General features: G+C 48.7%; 2 protein-coding genes across 4 annotated transcripts; one reads left to right on the forward strand and one right to left on the reverse strand.

The window, feature by feature from the left end:
• The first annotated feature begins 119 nt into the window (after positions 1-119).
• On the forward strand, positions 120-7126 carry LOC120908643 (bleomycin hydrolase). 3 transcript variants are annotated; one of them, XM_040319859.1, is made up of 6 exons: positions 120-1130; positions 5353-5510; positions 5589-5972; positions 6050-6525; positions 6600-6720; positions 6805-7126. In XM_040319859.1, exons 1-6 carry the CDS (start codon positions 257-259, stop codon positions 7021-7023), a joined length of 2232 nt encoding a protein of 743 aa, XP_040175793.1. In that variant the 5' UTR covers positions 120-256; the 3' UTR covers positions 7024-7126. The 3 variants fall into 3 exon arrangements, with proteins under 3 accessions (XP_040175793.1, XP_040175796.1, XP_040175794.1); XM_040319862.1 differs by lacking the exon at positions 120-1130 and adding an exon at positions 1913-2639; XM_040319860.1 differs by lacking the exon at positions 120-1130 and adding an exon at positions 5228-5264.
• Positions 7127-7468: 342 nt separating this feature from the next.
• Positions 7469-8426, reverse strand: LOC120908646 (uncharacterized protein F58A4.6). The gene is made up of 2 exons (XM_040319867.1): positions 8047-8426; positions 7469-7970 (listed from the first exon to the last, which is right to left on the reverse strand). Exons 1-2 carry the CDS (start codon positions 8319-8321, stop codon positions 7577-7579), a joined length of 669 nt encoding a protein of 222 aa, XP_040175801.1. The 5' UTR covers positions 8322-8426; the 3' UTR covers positions 7469-7576.
• Positions 8427-8472: the final 46 nt, after the last annotated feature.

Below are 8472 nucleotides of genomic sequence, written 5' to 3' on the forward strand. Positions count from 1 at the left end.
TCTATTGAAAACTGAACATTTGGCACGGATAATCGAGAGCCAACGGTTTGGAATGTCACCACAAATTGCGATGCATATTGGGGGTGTTGTACGTACCTGGTCTGCCAGTGTCGTTCCGTGCTTGGATGCTGTTGTCTTTCTTTGTTATGATGCATAACATTTGTGTTTCGTGTTTGTGGGTTGTTTAATTTGTGGTTTTGTTGAAACGCGCTGTTATGTTCGCTTTCTGAGCAGTCTCATCGAATCGATTAGCCTAATGTGGGACTGCGCAGTGATTGGCTGCCCGAACAGCAGATTCAATGCACAGAAAACGCGACCCCGAATCTCGTTCCATGTGTTTCCGCATCCCGTGCGCGAATCGAATCGCTTCCGACGATGGCTCGCTCTCATCAACAATCCGCGCCTGTTCCGGCTGGACCCGCTGAACGTGTTCAAGAGTGTGCGAGTGTGCCGTCGCCACTTTGGACCGGATTGCTTCAACGGCGTGTGCCGTAACCTGCTGCCGACGGCCATTCCCACGCTGAACCTGCCCGAGGTACGGCCCGTAGCCTTGGTGCAGCCGATGGATGCGATGGGCGACGAGCTGGAACGATTGCTGCGCGACGAACGCAGACAGCAGCTGAAACGTCACGGCGCAGTCGAGCCACCGTTTGGCGGCGAGGAGGACGAGAGTGGCAAACGGCAAAAGATCGGCATTACGCTGCTCTCCGCGGATTGTGAAGACGTGGAATGCAATCTTGGCGATCGGTTCATCGATCGGATCATTTCGTTTGATGCAGAGCAAGAGTATGGCGATGGCCCACTGGCCGGCGAATCTTACGGACTGACCAGCTTCTCCGGTATGGTTGTAAAGGCGTCCGAGCTGGAAACGCTAAACCAGGTAGAGATACTCAACGAGCCACCTGAGACACTGCTGAACGACTCACCGTCCGCAAGGGATCATGTGCGAATGTCCAATGAAAAGGGATGCGAACAGCTCGTACAGGAATCTACCAGTGAGACTAGTAATGAGGACCAGGAGACTGAACAGCATTCACTGCTCACCGAGACAAGTGGTACCAAAACAGAGGGCAAAACGTCGCTAGCAGATTATGCCAACAAGCGGACAACTGTGCTGGCGTATCCCAAAGGTATGTATCGTTTTGAAATAGGTCGAAAACGTACCTCATTACGTACCTACTCAGCCTCCTATCGAAACATCATTAAGCAACATTACTCGAAATGATCTAATATAGGTTTGCTATTGGCGGAGCGTGTGTGATCCTCTTCAATCAACCTTCCGGGTGGCTCGGCACAAAAGAAAAATTATTGGTTTTTGACTATCGCCTTAGTTTTTTTTTTTTAAAAATAGTTTAAAAGACCTGTTCAGAAAAGTTGGCTGACGAGCGTACTGTACTTTTCTCGAGCCGGTCGCCGAACAGGTTGGTTGACAATAGTGTTTAACGTAAAGTTAGTATTTTAAAGTTATTGTTCCCACGTAACATCGAAACCCATTGAACACAATTGAGGTACTAGGCTTAAGACGGTGCTTTCGTTTTATTATTTTATTTGGAGCAATATTGAGGAAGGTTCGAAAAGAAACAACATTCCCCATATAAGTTTTATTGAGGCTTACACAGTTTATTTTTAAGATGCGTAGCACGCAAACCACGCTTGTAATGTTATCATTTCCTCCTACCTACAAACAATTCCCTAGCCTTGTTCTTTACAATACAACACAAATCTGTTCAAGAGATCAGAAAACATTCTTCCAAGCTATTTTTTCTATTTGCAAGAAGAGCGATCGATCGTGTAGAGAAAAAACGCTTCATTTTGTTTACACGCAAATTGTGAATTAAAAAAAAGGTAACAGCTGTCAAATGGCCAACCATCTTGTTTAACGAAGCTGTCACTGCATTTAACGAAACGTCAGTCAGAATGTGTAAATACAATCTCATCGTGAAGCGAATTTAAACCCGATTCTGCAGAGGAGCGGCCAGTTGCTCCGTTGTAGAAATTACACCTTCCTCTGCTGCTCACTCCGTACGCCACATAGACCACATTTCTCCAACACACTTGACCAAAACGGCGCACGAAATCCCGTCGCACTCTACGGTGGTTTCTGCGAAAGGATTCCCCCCTCCCCTCCATAAGGATCGTCGTAACAGGGAGTGCTGTTTGTGTGCATAAGTTTGCATGTGTGTGTGCGTGTGAGTGAGTGAGTGAGGGACGTTTTTTTTCTGATACGCGGCACTTGCACTGCTGCTTGAAAATCGCGGAGAAAGTCGTGGTCGCTAGTTGTGTTTGCGCGAGTGCGTGTCGAGGTTGGCTAATCGTAGTCACAATCTGCCAGAGCAGGCAAAAAAAAGGAAGAGCGAAGAGGTCATACTCCTCTTTATCGTGGCAAGCGGTTTCCAGAATCCGGCTACGGCCCACTGTTGTAACCGAGGGGCTGGCGTTTTTCGAGTGAAACGACGGCAGAAGGCAGAATAACGCCTCTTGGCTCCCTCTTTGCCCCGGAAGCAGCTACGCAATTGCAAGTTCAACCAACACACAATAGGTTGGCGCAAGGCAGTAACGCGACCCAACAGCAGCGACGCACAGGATTCGGCAGGGCGTTAACGACGGGAAAGCGAAAAACGGTCCCAGAATGTTGCCATGTAAGCGAGCCGTACCATTTCTCCCTGGGGAAGAGTGTGTAGAACCCCTTTTTCATGTTATTAATCATCATCACTTTCGCTGCGGATAAGTGCGAAAAACGAGTCCCCTTCTGCTGGCTTTTTGGGGTGTTTTGTTTGTCCTCTTGATACGTGCGTGTGTGTGTGTGAGTGTACGTGTGCGAATTGATGTTCATTTTATGTGCGGCTTTAACAACGTTTAATTATATAATGCTTCATGCAGCCTGCTGGTGTGGTCGAATTTATGCCGCATCGTACGTGTTTGCGGTTCTGCTGCATTGATTTTCTGGTGCGGAGATTCTGATGGCGAAGGAAACGGCCCAAAAAGTTGTTACGGGGAATAGGCGTTGCTTGCCTTCCCAAAACGCTAAGCACACCCTGCCTCGGGGTACCTTGAAGCAGCTTAGAGTAATATGATCTAATTAAAGATTTTTGGAAGCAGTGGGAAGGAACGACGCACACGACCGTGTAGGCAAGAAAGGAGTCCGGAGTTGGGACTGGTTTGGCTGTACGGAATGGTACAGGAAATAATTTAATACCAGCTCCATCAGATTCACAATCCCCCCTGGCCAAGTGAAATATTCAACGTGGCGTACAAATTAAAATGTCCGATCGGAATGAAGGTGCTTCAGAGAGGTTGATTTCCGCGTTCGATGTTACCACGATGTTAGGCGCCCCAGAGAGATACAGTCTGTAAATTCTTCATGTTACCAATCCAGCTTTAAACCCGTACCCCCTGCTCCGCTGTATACTGCCTTTGTGTAGGATGGAGTTGCTACGGGCTCTCCGCTACTGCATCGCCTCCCTCTAAGCCGGTTTTAACGGGCACGGAGAGCGGAGAGATGATTTCGCTTTCACTGGCTCAAAGTAAGCGCGCCCGTATCTAGGTCACCGTTAGTTCAGCCCCCAAGGAAGAAAAGAGAGAGAGCGAGAGTGTCTGGGAAATGATGATGGCTGCTACCGTGTGGGGTGTGCACGCACATTCAAAAATGGAGAACCGTTCCCAAAACTGCCCAAAGGGAAGGTGGAACTACGGTGAAGTGCGCAGCCCGGGTAGCTCCATATTGAACAAAGTGTAACTGCCGTTACATCTAGCCGGAAAGGGGCGTGCAACGTGGTGTGGTGTGAGTGCGAGCGGCGATGGAAGGATAAACATGAAACCCCGCACACCAGCACGGGTCGCCATCTACGAGACGCTTGGCTAGAGGCGGACAAAGGCACCTTTGCCGTCACTGAAGCGATTAAAGCAGGCATGATTGGTGTGGGTTTTTAAAAATAATTTTACAACCGTCCCCGTCAACTCGCGCACGCCTCTTTTGTTTACTTTTGGCGTTGTGATAGCGATGCACTAAAACCGAGCGGCGGGACTGTGTGCGCGACGTGGAGCTACCGGGAACACAAGAGACAAAGAACGGGGCAATAATTTACACAAAGTTGGTACTCTTACTTTTAATTTGGTTGTAAACAACGCTTTTGCGTCGCTTGCAATTTACAGGATTTAACGAGGATTCGAAAATCAATTCACGAACCTTTAACGAAAATGATTGCAGAATTTAATACTTTCCTACATTGCTAACCGATTTACTTTGCCGGGAACTTTACGACAGTCTAGTCATGGCTGTGCCGTGTGTGTGTGGGTGTGTGAATGTGTGTACATATGTCTGTTTCTGTTTCTTCTTCCACAGCACTGCGTATTTACCATTTGCCAGGGCTTTGGCCCCGGACACTGTTTACCGCCATGGGCCGTCAGGTTAAACGTCCCGGTGAAGTTGATTGTAATGTGAGATTAGGAGGTGGTGGCACACTAGGTGTCTGAAGTGTCACCCTAACAGCTAAGGGACACTGAAGGTGAAGAGCTACACACCTTTAAACAATGATAAGCTCGGAACTGTGAAGCAAAGCCATGGCAAACGTTCGACATCGGTCAGTTCTATTACATGGAGCAGAACAATATTATGCTGTACTTGCAACTATGCTAGGGTTAATATTCAAACAATACGGAAGCTCATCAGCCACACAGCGATAAAGAGCCAATGCAAATGGGATTGAGTAATATTTCTTCTTATTTCTTCATATTCTTACGATCGATGCCCTGCGCCTCTGTCATCATTAACGGTTTTGCAATAGTTGATAATTGTCTGTTGATAGGCCCACCGGCCGCGGGAATGGGGGATTTCTTTTTATTCCTGTACGTCTGTGCACTATTTGTGAATGCTTTTAGCTCAGCACTGACCTTGATACAAATTGGGAATATTCTGAATCATTGGTATCAGCTGAGAGCCACGCAGCACTTTTTTCTTCCCCTCCGAAGAGACAGATTCCATCGTCTTGCGGGCTTAATCGTGTGTTGAGTTGTTGAGTTGCGTTAGCATCTTATCAACAACAGGAAGACGCTTACCGCCGTTGTGATGCCAATGGTTGGAATGACCGGTACCCCAGGGAAAGTAAAGGTTGACGAACGCCAGAGGCACAGCCGGGGGAGGGTGAAAGCATTGGGAACTGGAAGGGATTCGACAAGCTCTTGCGGATGATGTTATTCGATCCAGCAGAACAGTACGAGTTTGGCCACCATGCTGTCACTAATCATGAAGATGTGCTGCGCTCGGGGTAGATTGAAAGTGTTGCTGAATTGCCCATCAAACGTGCTGTATTAGCCCATGTGCAAGTTTCTCATTGTTTGTTTGTTCCTTTGCAGCTCCACTCAACGAAGAGTTCTTCCAGAAGTGTCGCAACGACTTCTACGACTGCCCAAAGAACGTGCTGGCGCAGAATGTATGCACGCGGATAGATCCGTTCGATGCGTGTCTGTCGCGCAAATCGCTGGAGAATACGCAGCACGTATTTACGTACAAGGTACGGCGCGCGGTAAACGGTGCTTCGCGGTACATGAGTTAATTCTAATTATTCTTTTTATTTTGCTTCCGCTTCCAGATCGAGAACGAAGGCAAACCGCTGACGAACCAGAAAAGCTCGGGACGCTGCTGGCTGTTTGCGGCCCTCAACTGCATTCGCATCCCGTTCATCAAGCAGTACAATCTGGACGAGTTTGAGTTCTCACAGGCGTACCTGTTCTACTGGGACAAGATCGAGCGTGCGAACTACTTCCTAAACAATGTGGTCGACACGGCTAAGCGTGGCGAACCGGTCGACGGTCGGCTGGTGTCCTTTTTGCTGTCCGATCCGACCTGTGACGGTGGCCAGTGGGACATGCTGGTGAACTTGATCAACAAGCACGGATTGATGCCGAAAAAATGCTTCCCGGAGAGTTACAGCTGCGAGGCAAGCACGCGGATGAATTCGGTCGTCAAAAGCAAGGTAAGCGCGAGGGTACACAAGTGCGAAAATGGGGAACGAAAAGCTGTAACCGATTTTTGCTTTCCAACCGTCAATAGCTCCGTGAGTACGCAAAGGATCTGCGAAAGCTCATCGACAACGGTGCAACGGACGACGAGGTGAAGGAGCGAATGAAGAAGCAGATGAACGAGGTGTACAACATTGTGGGCATTTGTTTGGGCATTCCGCCGGAGAAGTTCACCTGGGAGTACTACGACAAGTCGAAGAAGTACCTTAACATTGGCCCGATCCGTCCGATCGATTTCTACGAGAAGTACGTCAAGCCGTACTTCAACGTCGACGACAAGGTGTGCCTGGTGACGGACCCGCGCTCGTCGAATCTGTACGGCCGCTCCTACACGGTCGACTGTCTCGGCAATGTGGTCGGTGGCCGGCCCGTGCTGTACAACAACCAGCCGGTGGAGCTGCTGCTCGATCTGGTCACGAAAGCGCTCAAGTTTGGCGAACCGGTCTGGTTCGGGTGCGAGGTGAACAAGCGCTTCGCGGGCAAACAAGGCATCGAAGATTTGGACATGTAAGTGGGGAAGGAGTGGAAGACTGTGGTGGTGTGGTGTAAACTAACGCTGATTTGTGCCTATTTCTTTGCAGCCATGACTTCAAGCTGGTCTTTGGAGTGGACATTCAGACGACGATGGAAAAGGCTGACCGACTGCTGTACGGCGAGTCGATGATGACGCACGCCATGGTGTTTACCGGAGTGTCGGTTGATGTGAGTATGCGTAACAAACCTGCTTAGAAAGGGACGCAAATTCGCTATTTCAATAACCCTTCGACTCTCTTACTCCACCAACAGCCCAACAGCCAAAAGCCGACCAAGTTCCGGGTGGAAAACTCGTGGGGCGAGGACCGTGGCGAGAAGGGTTACCTAATAATGACGGCCGAGTGGTTCAAGGAGTTTGTGTTCGAGGTGGTCGTCGATCGCAGCATAGTGAGCCAGGACGTGCTGGACGTGTTTGATCTCCCGCCAATCGTGCTGCCCGCCTGGGATCCCATGGGCACGCTGGCAAAGTAAGCAGGGTAACGTTGTGAAGCTGCTACTGCGGCTGACGATCGGGCAAGGGGGTGTTGATACATTTGGGGTTGGAATTCAGTCCACTATCATTACTTTAGAAAAACAAAAACATGCACGTGTCCGTCGAAGGTGTATCACAGCTTTTAGATATACGCAAAGTGCGCAATTACTGCTGCTGACTGCTACTGCTGTATGCTGAAAAATTTAAGTAAAAAAAAGTCAACCTACCAACAACCCCCTCTTCACACCGCACGTGCGTGGCTTTGCCAGGGTTGTGCAGAATACGACCGCTAACAACAAATCGATTTACTCTAATATACACAATTAACGTATAGGTATAGATCCAAGCAGATTGCGATGCAAAGTGGAAAAGAAGCGAAAAGGAATATGTGAATAATAACAAGAAATATATCTTTTTTATACAGAAAAAAAATGGAAAACAGAATTTGCATTATATTTCCAAAACCCGGCTAGGCTAACAACTGATAATCGATGTTTACTATAAATTTATTTTCATAAGGAACGATCAAGGTACAACGTTGAAACGCGATCTTTACGTTTTCTTGCGTGCCACATTCCTCTGGTGCACATCGTACTCGTAGCGCAGCTTCGCCCATATGCCCTGGCACATCTTCAGTAGGCGCGTTTCCGGTTCCTTTTGCTTCCGTGCGCCGCGGTACACGCTCTGGATGAGGTGTTTGGCAGTGGCAAATTCGGCCCTCTGGATGAGCGATATGGCAAGGTACAGCTGGCAGCGAGCTACGAGCGAAGGATCGCCCAACCGGCAGGCCAGCTTCATTTGGTGTAGCGATATTTTGCCCGCCGTATCGGCACAGACGAGCTGGTAGTCGCCGAGAGCGGAGAAGGCTCCACCGAGCGTCGAGAGCCAAGCCATCAGTTCGGTGAGCTCGACCAGCTCCCACATCATGTGAACGGCACGTTGTCCCCTGCGGAGGCAATGGTGGATGTAGCAAGAATTTTAAGCAAAAATGTGTCATAATTATAAGCAGAGGTTGAACTTACCAATGGTAATCTAAATGCTCTTTAACGGGAGGGATGAGCTGTATGGTGAGCGAAGCGCTCGGTACACGACCAACGAGTGCGTTAGCGATTTTCAGTCGAAAACGAGGAAAGAACCGCAAATTGAGCAACAAATCCACTAGCTGCACCGGGTCGCTCGTAATGCACTCATCGTATTCGGTGTGATGTACTTTCCGTATCCGAACGGAGTTCTTGTGAATGGTGCATTGTTCTATATTTGCACAATAATCACTGATGTAGAAAGATATTTTCCCCATTCCGAAGGCCTGTATTTAGAAAGATTGAGTTTGCGATCAGATGTTTTTGCCGCAAACGAGTTTGTTTGTTGTGAAGTTGTTTTGGTTGACGCACCTGCCCGTACGACATGGCGAAGGTTTTTGACGTTTGAATATCGCTGCATCTCGCTCA

Source organism: Anopheles arabiensis, chromosome 2, assembly GCF_016920715.1.
Source record: "Anopheles arabiensis isolate DONGOLA chromosome 2, AaraD3, whole genome shotgun sequence".
In the NCBI taxonomy this organism is placed as follows: Eukaryota; Metazoa; Arthropoda; class Insecta; order Diptera; family Culicidae; genus Anopheles; species Anopheles arabiensis.